The sequence below is a fragment of the Ailuropoda melanoleuca genome, chromosome 20 (genome assembly GCF_002007445.2).
Source record: "Ailuropoda melanoleuca isolate Jingjing chromosome 20, ASM200744v2, whole genome shotgun sequence".
In the NCBI taxonomy this organism is placed as follows: Eukaryota; Metazoa; Chordata; class Mammalia; order Carnivora; family Ursidae; genus Ailuropoda; species Ailuropoda melanoleuca.
The window spans coordinates 2,720,746-2,734,847 of NC_048237.1; the positions used below are offsets into that span (position 1 = coordinate 2,720,746).

A 14,102-nucleotide genomic window follows, 5' to 3' on the forward strand; every position below is an offset into this window, starting at 1 on the left:
TTCCGTCTCGTACTTGGTCCTCCACTGGGCCACCTCTGAGTTGGCCTTGGACAGGACGCGCTGCAGCTCGGCCTTGGCCTCCGTCTCCTCCTCGTACTGCTCCCGCAGCAGGTCACAGTCGTGCCGGGCTGACTGCAGCGCGTGGGCCAGCGCGTTCTTCGCCTGCGGGGGGTGGGGGGCGGGCACAGGGAGGAGGGCTCAGCTTTCCCCAGAGTACACCCCAGTCCTCGTCCATGTCTTCACTCTAATTTCTCCAGCCTCCCTGGGACTTCCCCTATCTCTAATTCCCCGGGGGATACGGAACAGTCTCCGGAGGACGAACAACGAAGAGTGTGCATGTGGCCCCGCACTGTTCGCTTGAGTCATGCCCAGCACTCCTTCCTCCTCACTGGAGCTTGCATTACCAACCTCAACCCCATCGGCAGGGGAGGAGGCAGCGGCTCAGAGAGGCGAGGGGGTTTCCTCAAGATGACCAAGATCTGAGGGGCAGGTTAGGATTGGAGCCCTGGCCTTTCTAGAAGGTCCTATTCTTTCCCTCTTTTGTTCATGAGGCCAGCAAAGTGCCCCAAACAGGCTCCAGTTTAGTTTCTTTCTCCAGCTTTCAGATTGTCCTGCAAATCCCAGGACCTACTTGTGCCTTTCCCGCATCCCACACCTGCGCCCCGCCAAGGCCACCATTCCTCCCTAGTGTGTTTCTCTCCTCCCCTTCACGCTCCCCTGAACCAGACCCTTCTCCCTCCAGAAATGGCCGCAAAAAGGCACAAGGCTTTGGCCTGGGCAACAGACTGAGGAGGCACGTGCTAGGCCCTGAGCTGTTAACTCCGTTAGGAAAATGGGAGAACAACGGAAAGACAGCAAGCCTCGTTCTTGGGACCTGCTCGCTCCTTGCCTGGGCCAACTGGCCTGAGTCTGGGCCTCACCTTAACCTCCTCCTCCAGCTGCCTCTTGAGGTCCTCCAGCTGCTGGGTGTAGGTGAGCTTGCCTCGGGTCAGCTGGGAGATCAGGGCCTCCTTCTCATCCAGCTGCCGGGACAGCTCACCTGGAGAGGCATGAGGGCACGCTCAACTCTGGAAGGTCAGCCACCCCTCTGTCTCCCAATCCCCTCCCTTCACACTTAGGCCCATTCCCTGGAGAAGTGTGTGTGTGTGTACACATGTGAGTGTCTACCCAAGGCTGGGTGGCTCAGGAAGTCAGGGGACATGGGGTGGGGCTCACCGTTCTCGGTCTGCAGCTTGGCCCGCTGGCTGGTGAGGTCGTTGACAGACCGCTGGGTCTCCTCGGCCTTGCTTCGGTGCTCATTCATCTGGTCTTCCAGGGTCCGGCACATCTTCTCCAGGTTAGCCTGAAGGAGGAAGGGGAGTCATACAATGGATGTGGGGGACGCTGAAGGGTGGTAAGGGGTGCAGTTACAGAAGCGAAGAGGAGAGGCATGGAAGGGGGAGGATGGGAGAACAGGGTGGGAGAAGGGAAGCAGGAAACTGAACTGTCAGAGAAGAGAGGAGACGTGGACAGAAAGTGCAGGTGGGTGGAAGGAATTGGGTGCAAGGACGGTGATCAGGTGGCCCACCTTGGCCTTGATGATCTGCTCCATGTTGGAGGTGACATCGTCCAGCTCCAGCTTGAACTCGCTCTTCTCCTTCTCCAGCTTCTGTTTCACGCGCTGCAGGTTGTCGATCTGCTCGCTCAGCTCGGCCACGCTGTCCGCGTGCTTCTTGCGCAGGGCCGCCGCCGTGGCCTCGTGCTGCAGCGTGGCCTCCTCCAGGTCCCGCCTCATCTTCTGGAACTCGGCCTCGCGCTTCTTGTTCATCTCGATCTGCACGGACGTGGCCCCTCCGGCCTCCTCCAGCCTCTCGCTGATCTCCTCCAGCTCCCGGGACAGGTCTGAGCGCAGCTTCTCCACCTTGGCCCTGGCGGTGCGCTCGGCCTCCAGCTCCTCCTCCAGCTCCTCGATGCGAGCCTGGCCCAGGACACGGAGGGCTCAGACCCACCGCCCGGAGCCGCCCATCGGAGCCCCCACCCCAGAGCTCTAGAACATTCCTGGCCTGTCTGGAACAGCAAGTCTTTTCAGTTCTACCAGCAGAGAAGTGGGAATAAAAGGATTTGGAGAAGATGTTTTGGACAGCTGAACTAGCCTTCCTTTGGCCAGAACATTATACTTTTCTATTGGAAAAAAAGTGGCTGAAGTTTACTGTTTAAGGGGGGACAAAGAGACCTGTGTTCTAGGGATATTTTAAGCAAAAATACAAAAAGTTTAGAGTGAGAGAACCATGTTTGTCTAAAGACCTAACAAGCTGTCTGCTCTAGAGGTAAGAATCAAAGTTACAGGCTGTCAGGGCTAAAGGGATCTTGAAAGCCAGTGGTAACAAGGGAGGACACAGAGACCCAGATATCTGGAGTGGGTGCCCCACCGTTGCCAGCTAAATCAGAGCTGAGACCGAAGCCAGGATTTCTGCCCCCTACATCTGTGACCTTCAAGGTCTTTTCCTATGTCATCCTTGGCTCAGCCAGCCCCTCCCAGGGGCCTTCCATGGGTGCACTCCAGTAGCTCAGCATGTCCCTTTGTGGACACATAATGCTGGGGGGGGGCATCCTGGAGGAGAGGGTGGAGGAAGCTGACCGCCAGCCCAGGGCATCCCACACCTTACCTGAAGCTCTTTGAGCTTCTTCTGCAACTGGCTGCCCAGGGCCTGTTCATCCTCAATCCTCGCGTTGAGGGCATTCAACTCAAAGTCCTTCCTGTGGGGAAGGAGGGAGGGTAAGATGAGGAAGATTGGTTGGGCAGCAAGAGGGCCCACCAGTGGTTGGAAATGGTAATACAAAAAAACAAAGAGCAGGATTTCATCAGAAAAATAGCATCTGGGGAGGAGGTAGGGTCCCTGAAAATGTAAGGCACGCTGAAGGACTGAAGTCCAGCAAGAAATGTAATGGGCAGAGCACCGCAGGCGGAGAGACAGGACCTGCACTCTGCGGGACTTCCTCTCTGTGGTCCTGTAGAATGACGGCATTGCATTAGATGGTTTCAAAGGCCCCTTTTAGCTCTGATGGCCTTTAATTCTATTACTGTTACTTTGGGCACTTTGGTTAACCTTTCTGAGCCTTCGCTTCCTCTTTGGTAAAGTGGGCCTCAAAATACCATCCTTGGACGGTGGTTCGGGGATCCTTGGGATCATATATTCCTTCCTTCTTTCAACACATGGTGTGCCTGGGGGAGCGTGAGGGCTCCTGGGCAGACACAGGCCCCATGAGGACGCAATCTGATGATTCTTAGAGCCTTTCAAAGTCCGGACCCTTGCTGATCCAAATCTACCCTACGGGCTCAGTTTGTCAAGTGTGGGAAGTGGGTCTATACATCTTGGTAGGGCTTGCACTAAGAATCGGATGCATGAGTTAATCAGACCCCTGCACTGCTCAAGCCTGGCAGCTGACCCACTTCTCTGTGGTCCTCGGGGCTTTCTGAGAAGGACCTGAAAGGCCTTTCTTGAGAGGCTTTTGTGTGGAGCTTTCCTCAGTGTTAAGCAACTGGTCTCCAAGGAGACTTGTGTGTAGAAGGAGGCAAGCTATCGGTTTCCATCCTTCTTCGCTGCCCAACAGGAAGAAAAGGCTTGAGGGATCCAGGTTAGGCTTGTTGCCAGGGAGGACTGGAGGGCCCTGCTGCCTGTGTCTGGGGGAGGAGAGCCCTCTTCCTGGAGGCCTCTGCCCACGGTTTTGCACCCACTGATGGAGGCTGCATGAGGCTGTGTGGCCTCCGAGGACGGGCATCTTGGGGCAGTTGCAGTGTCATAGGGAGAACAGGCTGCAGAGCCGGGGAGGTGGAAAGGCACCAGGGAGGGGCACACGCTACTTTTTCAGCCGCTCGTCCAGCTGCTGCTTGTCGTTCTCCAGGTCCATGATGCTCTCCTGGGTCAGCTTCAGGTCGCCCTCCAGCTTCCGCTTTGCTCGCTCCAGGTCCATGCGCACCTTCTTCTCCTGCTCCAGGGACCCCTCCAGCTGGTGGGGAGAAGGACCAGTGTGCCCCGTAAGACCAATCATCCTGATTCGGTGATTTGGAAGTTCAGTCACTCCAGGTTTGGGGAATCCTAAGAAATGCTCGGGACTCGGAAAAGCCTCCCCAGAGTGGCCCGGGGACCATGAGAGCGCCTAGCATGGACGGATGCTCAGTAACTATTTGATAAATGATTTCATGAATGACTGTGTGATGAAACCCAAAGCTCCATTCGTTCATTCAGCAGGCTCCTGCGGGCCTGTGCTAGGCACTTCAGATGCACGACTGAATCAACCCACGTTCTCACCTAAAGGCAGCTTACGGTCCCGTGGCTGAGACAGACACTTCGATAATGGTAACATGGGTGATAAACAATCCAATGGAGATATGCACAGAGAACTATCTGGGGAACAATGGTTGCTGAGGGCCAGATCCTGCTTAAAATATTAGAGGTCCAAAGATCCTCAGAGCCTCACAAATTCCCAAAGAAATATATTATGTTCTTATGTGATAACTCTCTGACCCTGTGGTTGAAAGTAGAGATATTGAAACTAAATTGAAAAAAGGAAGTCCGTCTCTATTGTTGATCATATCATTTGATCACATATGACTCATATTTGATCACCCTTCCACTTTTCTATTCCCCAGCTCCCTTCTAGAAAGGTATCAGGGGAGGGAACAGTCTCCAATCCCATCCTTCCAAACACACACTCATACACACAGACACACACATACAGACATGGAATATCTAGGCCCTGTGACAATCTACTCACATCGTCCACCTGCTGCTCCAGCTTGACCTTGGCCTTGGTCAAGGTGTTGACCTTGTCCTCCTCAGCCTGAAGGTCATCTAGGGCCTGCTGGTGGGCCTCTTGCAGAGCTTTCTTCTCCTTGGTCAGCTTGGCGATGATCTCATCTAGCCCAGCCATCTCCTCTGTCAGGTTCTTCACCTGTTGACCAAGAACCCCATCCCCTTTAGGGTCAGAGGTCAGAGGTCATTGGCCTGGAGACATCTATGGGGATGTCCAGTGCCAAGGACCAGGACCACACCGTGGTCTAGGAATCCTGAGAAGACCTGGGCTGGGGCCAGAAGGAGCTGCCCTCACCTTGTTCTCTGTTGCGTGCTTCTCCTTCTCCACCTTGGCCAGTGTCAGCTCCAGGTCATCAATGTCCCTCTTGAGCTCGGAGCACTCGTCCTCCAGTTTGCGCTTCTTGGCAGTGAGCTCCGCATTCATCTCCTCCTCGTCCTCTAGCCTCTCAGTCATCTCCTTCACCTTGGCCTCCAGCTGGATCTTGTTCTTGATCAGCTGGTCGCAGCGTTCCTCTGCGTCAGCCAGGTTGTCTTGTTCCTGAGCACAAGGCGAAGAGGGGAGGCTTTTCAGTGTGTGGGGTCCTCACCCTGGCAGGTGCAGGGAGAGGCTCAGCCTGTAGCAGGGGAGCTCCAGGATATCTCCAGCTGAGAAGAACCTCAGAAGGATGAGGAAGGAAAGAATTGAAAGACAATGTGATGGGAACATTGGGGGATGGAAGCAGAGAGGAAGGGAACCCAGAAGTCTCTTTACTTGGCCTTCCTCCTCTGGTCTCCTTCACCAAAGGGAAAGAACCGCATCTACTGAGGCCAGCACTTTGCATATTTACTGCCTGGTGAGACGGGCAGCTTTATCCCCCGTGCAGAGATGAGGACACTGAGACTCAAAGATAATGCATGGTTGCCTAGGTTCAAAAAATTATTGAGCTGTGGCTCCAGCTTTCCCAAGTGGAAAGCCCGTGTTCTTAAAAGTCGGTTCTTTCCCCCTTCCCTTTTGTTCTCGAGAGGGACCTCCTTGGAGGTCTTCAGAGTGTTGATTCCAGAATCCTGTGTCTGTGAGAGGACCCAGTGAGCTCTGGGTGGGGAGGTGCAGGAGGTGTGGGGGGCGTGGGCCGAGCAGGTGGGCGAGCCTGCGGAGGCCCGGGAGCCTCACCGCCTGCACTTGGAGCTGGAGGTCGTTCTTCTCCTGCAGCAGGGACACCATCTTCTCCTCCAGCTCCTTGCGGCGAGCCTCCGACTTCTCCAGCGCCTCTTTGAGGCGCGCGAACTCCTCCTTCATGGTGGCCATCTCCTTCTCCGTCTCCGCGCTCTTGAGCAGTGGCTTGATCTTGAAGTACAGCTTCATCCACGGCCAGTTCTTGACCCCCATGAAGGCCCGGATGTTCCACTGGATTATCAGCAGGGAGTCTCTGCGGGCGCCCAGCAAGAGGGTGGTGAGAGGGCCCCATCTCTCCTTCCCGTCCTGAAGCCCTGACTCCTAAGCGAAGCCCTTCCTTCCTCTGTGGTGCCCTGGCGGTGAAGCCCGCCCAGAGGAGCCCCTCCTGCTGGTCTGCTTGTTTCACGTCTCGGTGAGCTTTCTCCTGACACTGCCCCCGAAGTGGCCTAGGCCTTCCATGGCCAGGAGCCTCCTTTTGAAGCTCTCACCTGCGTTCCAGCAGTTTCTTGTACTCCATTCTGGAGAGCACACCCCGAGACTGGGCCTGGATGCGGGTGATGATCCGGCTCAGCCTCTCGTCCCGCATCTCCTCCAGCAGCCCCAGCAGTCCCGCCTTGAAGAACACCTGCGGGCAAGGGGTGGGTGGGCCGGGAGGGGAAAGAGTTCTTTCAAGGAGTGTAACACCCTAGGAAAGAACTCAAAGGGGGAGGTCAATGGCAGCTGGAGCTGGGAGAGGGAATGATGCTGGGAGGTCCATGGGGAGGGGAGCATGCCTTTTAGAGATGGTTCTAGGATGATTGGTAAAAGGGAAGGAGCTGTGAGGTAAGGAGCCAAAGGACAAGACAGGTCTTTCTGTAATCAGCTCATCTCCTCCCTTCCCTCACCTTGGTGTGGCCGAACTTGTACTGGTTGTGGTCAATGTCCAGGGAGCCCAGAAGCTTCTCTGCCCCTTTCCTGCTGTCAATGAACTGGCCCTGGGATGGCTGCTGGATTCAGGATGCGGTATCTGGAGAGACAGGTGCCCCGAGTCACCCACGTTCTGCACCGATCTGCTCTGCCCACAGCATCCGGGGCCACCAGTGGACTCCCCTCCCCACCAAGTCTGCACGGGCTCCCCCCCGTTCCCTGTACCCACCTCTGCCGGAAGTCCCCGTAGAGGATGCGGTTGGGGAAGCCCTTCCTGCAGATACGGATGCCCTCCAGCACCCCATTACAGCGCAGCTGGTGCATGACCAGGGGGTTGTCTATCACCCCTGCAGTGGGAGGAGAGGAGGGACGAAGGTGTCGGGGGAGGACTGGACTCAGTCAAAAGTTCGGGGCTCTGACTCTGGCTCTGCCACTCACTAGCCAGCAACCTTAGGAAGTCACTTCATAATGGTCCTTTTTTTTTTTTTTTTCATTTTTTCCCCCTAGCTGTACTCTTGAGAGTAACCAAAAGGTTTTCACATTCCTTCTTTTATGTTGTGTTTATTATCATAAGCAGTTGCCAGGGTGGTTATATCCCGTTTTCTAGGGAAGAAACTAAGCCCAGAGGAGTTAAGCCCAGAGAGGTTAAGGCACTTCACCAAGGTCAAAAGCTGACCAGAGCAGAGCCAGGCCTTGAACTCAGGCCCCTGATGCCTCCAGCTCCTGAATAGTCAGAAAAGGATAAACAATCTCTGTATGTCTCACTGGGGGTGCGTGCTGTGAGGCCATGCCCATGAGAGTGCCTCACAGGGCCCCCCCCCAGCCATACTGTCAATACAAGGAAATGGGGGGGTGGGGGTGGGGGGGAGAGTAGTCTGCTACCTCTTGGGGGATGGGACGAGAGTCATTTGGAAACCACCATGGTGAGGGATTAGGAGATGGCTTAGGGGGGAGGCCCTGTCCCCAGGGCCTGGGGCACGTGGGCAGCGGGGGGCTGGGCTGAGATCTGGCCTCACCTGGAGACTTGGTCTCGTTGGGGATGATGCAACGCACAAAGTGGGGGTGCGTGGAGCGCAAGTTGGTCATCAGCTTGTTCAGATTTTCCTGTGGCCCAAAGCGCAGGAGGGGAAAGTAACGTGAGTGAAGGAGAGAGAAGGAGGGAAGGGAGAGGAGAGGAGGGAAGGGAAAGAGAGACAGAGAGAATGAAGGAATGGCAGAGAGGATACAGAGGAGGGAGAGGTTGGAAGGCCAGAGAGAAGGTGAGAGTGAGATGGGAAACAGGGAGAGAAGAGGCCACCCACGAAGGGGGAGAGAATGGAGAGGAGGAAAGACAAGGAGGGAAAGGCGCCACAAGGGAAGCAGGAGACAGAGGAGTCAGGCATGGGAACGGCAGGAAGGAGCAGGGCTGGTGGGTGCTGGGGAGCCATGCTGGGCTGGGGCTGGGCCACAGGCTTACCCTGTGCAGAGCTGACACGGTCTGAAAGGATGAGCCTTTCTTGGCTTTGCCTTTGCCCTTCTCGATAGCTGTGGGAAGAGAGTCAAGGAAAGCGACCTGAATGGACTGTGGGAGGCCAGCCCTCCACCACAGACTCTTTCTGTCCTCGCTGGCATTTGACCTCCAGGCGACGGTCTTCACTGCGGGCGGCTCGGCTTCTCCACCCCATTCTATCTCACGGAACCTGTAAACCTCAAGGCACAACCTGACACGAAAGTGGTGGAGTGTCGCCATGGACTTGCCTCAGAACCACGGCAGAAACCCTGCTCCTTAGTCCCCAGGGTTCCAGGCTCTACTCACGTGCATCAGCCCCCAAGTAGTTGGCAAACAGGCTGCTGAGCAACTTGAGCGAGGACTTCTGGTACAAGCCCACCACCGTCTCGTTGAGCGGGTCCTTGTTCTTCTGCAGCCAGCCCAGGATGTTGTAGTCCACGGTGCCGGCGTAGTGGATCAGGGAGAAGTGGGCTTCCTGCTTCCCCTTGATGTTGCGTGGCTTCTGGAAGTTGTTGGACTTGCCCAGGTGGTTGTCATACAGCTTGGCCTTGAAGGTCATGTCAGTGGCCTTGGGGAACATGCACTCCTCCTCCAGGATGGACATGATGCCCATGGGCTGAGGGTAGAGGGGAAGGTATCACTGAGAATGCTTCACGCGGATGCTGAAGGATCCTGCTCTAAGGTCAGTATTTGCTTATGGTGATGCCCCTTTGGGAATTAAGGTACCAGGCTCAGCTTTGAGGACAGTTATCATCAACTTGCACCTGTCCATGCATTCCCAAGGCAGAATTCTTTGTTCGATTTCAGAGGGAGCTTTGTGAACGTCTGGGAATGTGGGTGGTCCAGATGCTTTACACAGCACTCCATTGCCCAGATCCCTGAGATGCTGGGGTTGAAAGCAGGTGCAGTCTTATGATTCCCTGCCCCACACCCAAACCANTCAGAGGGAGCTTTGTGAACGTCTGGGAATGTGGGTGGTCCAGATGCTTTACACAGCACTCCATTGCCCAGACCCCTGAGATGCTGGGGTTGAAAGCAGGTGCAGTCTTATGATTCCCTGCCCCACACCAAACCGGGTTAAACCAGGGTTGTTAAACACACTGGTATGGGAGGATTCCTGAAGCTGCCCATCCTCCCCGTGTCCATTCCCAAGCCCCTAGGACGTCAGCTCTCCCTGTGCCCCCCTGTCCTGGGTGGTCAGGACAACACAGGGCTCGGGACCCAACACATGTTCCCTAGCAGGGAGAAGGGCTGCCATTTCGATGGGGGCATTCAAGTAGGGTGGGATGGGGCGCTCAGGCACTCTGTCTGAGACGCCAGGCAGCGGGGGGAGGCCGCACCTTCTCGATGAGGTCGATGCAGGCCTGCAGGTCCATGCCAAAGTCGATGAACTCCCACTCAATGCCCTCCTTCTTGTACTCCTCCTGCTCCAGCACGAACATGTGGTGGTTGAAGAACTGTTGCAGCTTCTCGTTGGTAAAGTTGATGCACAGCTGCTCGAAGCTGTTGAACTGCAGGGACGGGGGCGGAGCGGGTCAGCCGGGCAGGGGCCGGAGGGGCCGGTGGGGTCAGCCCGGGCCCGCGCCCAAGCCCAGCCGGGGGTGTGGCTGGTCCCCTCCCCCGTGAGGCCAGGGAGGGGGAGCTCCCCTGGAAGACGGGACGAGGCGTCTGCCACCCCGAGCCCCACCGCCTTTCCCGCGACTGGCCACGATGGTCACAGGTGCGAACGAGTGAGGCGCATGTGTGCCTGGGCTCCCCCCACTCACATCGAAGATCTCGAAGCCGGCGATGTCCAGGACCCCTATGAAGTACTGGCGTGGCTGCTTGGTCTCCAGGGTGGCATTGATCCGTGTCACCATCCAGTTGAACATCCTCTCGTACACGGCCTTAGCCAGTGCCCCGGTGGCATACGCCACCTGGAAGGTAAGGGAGAGACCAGATGAGCAGATTCATGTGGAGAGTGAATTCCAAAGCCCCCACTGCAGGATGCCAGCCCCCTCCCCATTTATCTCCTGAAGATGACCCNGGAGATGCAGGGGCCGGGATACAGGGCCTGGACACGAAGAACAGAACCCTGTGGCTCCAGGAGGTGGGCCTTTGGGGAGCGGGAAGCTACTAGACTCCGAGGGGGTCCTGGATGGCGCACTCACGTAGATCATCCAAGAGNCCTCGTTGCCCACTTTCACCCGAGGGTGGCACAGCCCCTTGAGCAGGTCGGCTGAGTTCAGCCCCATGAGGTAAGCGGACTTGTCAGCCTCTGGAAGGAGAGGACAGGCAGCCAAGTTGGTAAAGGGATGACTGCGCTACAGGAGTGGCCCACGGCTGCCCCCCAGCATCCCAGACCCCCACCTTCGGTGCCATCTGGCTCGGCCTGCTCCTCTCGCTGCTTCTGTTTGAACTTCATGTTTCCAAAGTGCATGATGGCGCCCGTCAGCTTGTACATGGAGTTCTTCTCCTCTGAGGTGAAGCCCAGCACATCAAAGGCATTCTGTAGGCAGACCGCATATTAGTGGAGCCCAGAAAAGGACGTATGGCAGGTAAACGAGATCCCTCTTCAGTAGGAGGGAGACCTTCTCTCCTGAATCCCCGTAGCTTCTGAGACTCATACCCAGTGAGGAAGTCCAAAACCAAGATGGGAGGTACAAGAGCAGGGTGGTGGGTGTACGGCCCCAGATCGGGCAACAGCGGTCAGAGCTGTCCTCTGAAGCCGCTCTGGTTACCCACTCCGGTTTTCTACTTTTGTCCCTCTTGTAGGCCCCACACTTGCTTCCCTGCTTAAACCTTCCATACCTGTCTGTATCTAGTCTTCACCGAGCAGCCTGCCCCAACCCCATAGCGACAGCTTGACCCTCCCCCTTCCCTTGGGGATGCCTTGCTTTTTGGTTTGCCTGCTTCTCTGTCCCATGGTGTCCAGCCCTCTCTGTCTATTTGAACACCAAACACTGGCCACCCCATCTCAACACACCCATTCCCCAACACATCCCGCTCATGGGGCATGTTCTGGCCCTTGGGGTGGGTCATACCACTTCGAGTAACAGAGAGACAGCGTCTCGGGTCTCCTGAGCCAGGGACCTGGCCTCATTTAGCCCTCGCTGCCAGTGCCCTCACCTCTTGACCAGGTTCTCACACACTTACGTCGGTGGCCATGAGCTCCTCAGCGTCATCAATGGAGGCCACCGTGGTCTCTCCTTGGGAGATGAACGCGTAGTCGTAGGGGTTGTTGGTGATCAACAGCATGTCTGGGAGGAGGAGATGTGATGCGGATAGGACACAAGCCTCTGGCCGTCAGAGGCGCTGCCTACCACAGCACAGGGCTTGCAGGAAAGCAGGTGACAAGGTTTCATGTGGTCTCCCATCCCACAGAACTGAATCCAGCAACGCCATAAACCCAGGGCCTGCCAGCAAGCAGCGGCAAGCAGAGGGGACCAGGTTGCCATGGAGATCGCTGGTCTCGGTTGGTAGCTCTGACTCACCCAGCAGCTCAGGCTTTTTGTTAGACAGGATTTGGTAGAAAATGTGATAATCTCGCTCTGCTTTCAGCTGGAAAATTACTCTGGATTTTTCCAGAAGGTCTGTGAACGGTAAGGGGAGAAGAAAGAGAGAAATGTGGGGATTTAGGTACGAGGAAAGAGAGGAAAATGAATGACAAATGTAGCAAGCAAAAGGCAGAGGAAAAGGAAGAGACAGAGAGGCTCACACATAGACATGAAGAGACAGAGGTGGAGAAAGATTAAAGGAAGTCTAAGAGGGAGAGGAATATACAGACCCAAAGACACAGACAGACAGAGACAGAAAGAGAGCGAGAAAGACCGAAAGGCAGAGGCCTAAAGAGAGACACAGATGGAGAGACAGAGAGAGAAGAGAGAGAGGCTGGGGTCACAATCACATAGAATGAGGGTGAGCTCAAGCTGAGTCCACGGTACTCACAGGTCTCTATGTCTGCAGATGCCAACTTTCCAGTTGCCCCAAAATGGATTCGAATGAATTTCCCCTGGGGAGATGGAGGAGACCAGTGAGGAGTCGAGGCAAGGCTCATATTTGACCCCATCCCTCCACCAACGCAAATCCCAAATCCAAGGTCAGGGACCACTCACGAAGCGGGAGGAGTTGTCATTCCGGACGGTCTTGGCGTTGCCGAAGGCCTCCAGGGCAGGGTTGGCCTGGATGATCTGGTCCTCCAGGGTGCCCTGCAGAGGTCAGGAAGGATGGCGGGTGAGAGGCCTCCCCTTCCCTTCTCTCAGTGCAGGCCCGTGGAGGACAGCAGGCCTACCTTGCCTGGGGTCTGCTCCTTCTTGCTGCGATCCCCAATGGCAGCAATCACAGCAAAGTACTGGATGACCCTCTTGGTATTGACCGTCTTCCCGGCCCCGGATTCCCCGCTGTTGGGACAGTCAGAGTCTCATTAGACAGTGAACAGACACTGCCTGAGACGAACAAGCCTCAGGTCGGGAGAGAACGTCTGGTCCTCCTTGACAGTGGGAGCCCCCAAAGCAGGAAGCTGCCGGGTAATGTGCACCCCGAACACACATGGGATCAGGGGAGCACCAGGAAGGGGGCCACAAGAAGTTGCTGGGTTTGGGCAGAAGGAACCTGGTCTTAGCTGGGCAAGGTAAATGTGAGGAGATGGGCCTGGGCCCTTTGGGGAGAGAATGGGTGAGGTTGGCAGAATGGGGAAGGATTCTGAAGGGAAAGATGAAAGAAAACGAGGAGGGGATGAAGACACCGTGATACTAGGCTTATGGATAAGTGAGCGAGGAGTTGGAGGAAAGTGAGCGTAGGCAACGGGAAAGGAAAACTCCAAGAGGGGTGGGAAGCAGAAAGAAGCGGGGAAGCAAAGGCAAGGGTAAAGGTCACAGAAGAAAGAGGAGCCGGCATAAAGGTGGGGGGAGATGAGAACTGCGGGTCCATGCATAGGGGCTGGGGTCAGGGAGATTCTGGAAGGGAACGGGTTAGGGGCTACACTCACGTGATCAGGATGGACTGGTTTTCTCTGTCTGTTGGGAGCAAGTGGGGAGGAAAGGTCAGGAGCTACCCAGGATGCTCTTGCCTGGCGTCTACCCACCCCCTCTGCCCCACCTCCGGGCCTCCCTCCAGGCATCTCCCAGTTGCCCAAACCAACTGTGCATTCCCTCCCATGCGGCTCCCGAGAAAACCCTGCAGCCGAGGCCTGTCACCTGTCAGCATGTACTGATAGGCGTTGTCAGAGATGGAGAAGATGTGGGGCGGTGCCTCGCTCCTCTTCTTGCCCCGGTAGGCGGCCACGACCTCGGCGTTGTACACCGGCAGCCACTTGTAGGGGTTGACGGTGACGCAAAAGAGGCCCGAGTAGGTCTAGGGTAGAGAAGGAGGGTTGAGGTGCTGGTGATGAACAGGGAGGAATGGCGGGTTTCAGAGCTAGAGAACAATGCCAGGAGGGGAAGAAGAGAAAGGGAAAATCTATGAAAGCACCAAATCTGAGTAATCCCAGCCTTGGGGGGCGTGAGAACCGAAGTGGAGATGCAGGGGCCGGGATACAGGGCCTGGACACGAAGAACAGAACCCTGTGGCTCCAGGAGGTGGGCCTTTGGGGAGCGGGAAGCTACTAGACTCCGAGGGGGTCCTGGATGGCGCACTCGTAGATCATCCAAGAGGCATAGCGCTCCTTGAGGTTGTAGAGCACGGCGGGCTCGTGCAGGAAGGTCAGCATGGCCATGTCCTCGATCTTGTCGAACTTGGGCGGGTTCTGTTGCATCACCTGGTCCTCCTTCACGGTCACCGTCTG

At 56.3% G+C, this 14,102-nt stretch overlaps 1 protein-coding gene across 1 annotated transcript in view; it reads right to left on the reverse strand.

The window, feature by feature from the left end:
- The window catches only part of LOC100469933 (myosin-7), a 22,940-nt gene that overhangs the window by 3,229 nt on the left and 5,609 nt on the right, over window positions 1–14,102 (reverse strand). The window contains 22 exon segments of the mRNA XM_034648669.1: window positions 1–162; window positions 921–1,039; window positions 1,216–1,342; window positions 1,568–1,957; window positions 2,646–2,736; window positions 3,842–3,987; window positions 4,756–4,932; window positions 5,089–5,331; window positions 5,944–6,199; window positions 6,435–6,571; window positions 6,831–6,921; window positions 6,923–6,952; window positions 7,082–7,199; window positions 7,869–7,956; window positions 8,309–8,376; window positions 8,648–8,957; window positions 9,682–9,852; window positions 10,108–10,283; window positions 10,488–10,598; window positions 10,691–10,829; window positions 11,477–11,580; window positions 11,815–11,913. Of these exon segments, the coding sequence (XP_034504560.1) occupies window positions 1–162; window positions 921–1,039; window positions 1,216–1,342; window positions 1,568–1,957; window positions 2,646–2,736; window positions 3,842–3,987; window positions 4,756–4,932; window positions 5,089–5,331; window positions 5,944–6,199; window positions 6,435–6,571; window positions 6,831–6,921; window positions 6,923–6,952; window positions 7,082–7,199; window positions 7,869–7,956; window positions 8,309–8,376; window positions 8,648–8,957; window positions 9,682–9,852; window positions 10,108–10,283; window positions 10,488–10,598; window positions 10,691–10,829; window positions 11,477–11,580; window positions 11,815–11,913 (3,353 nt within the window).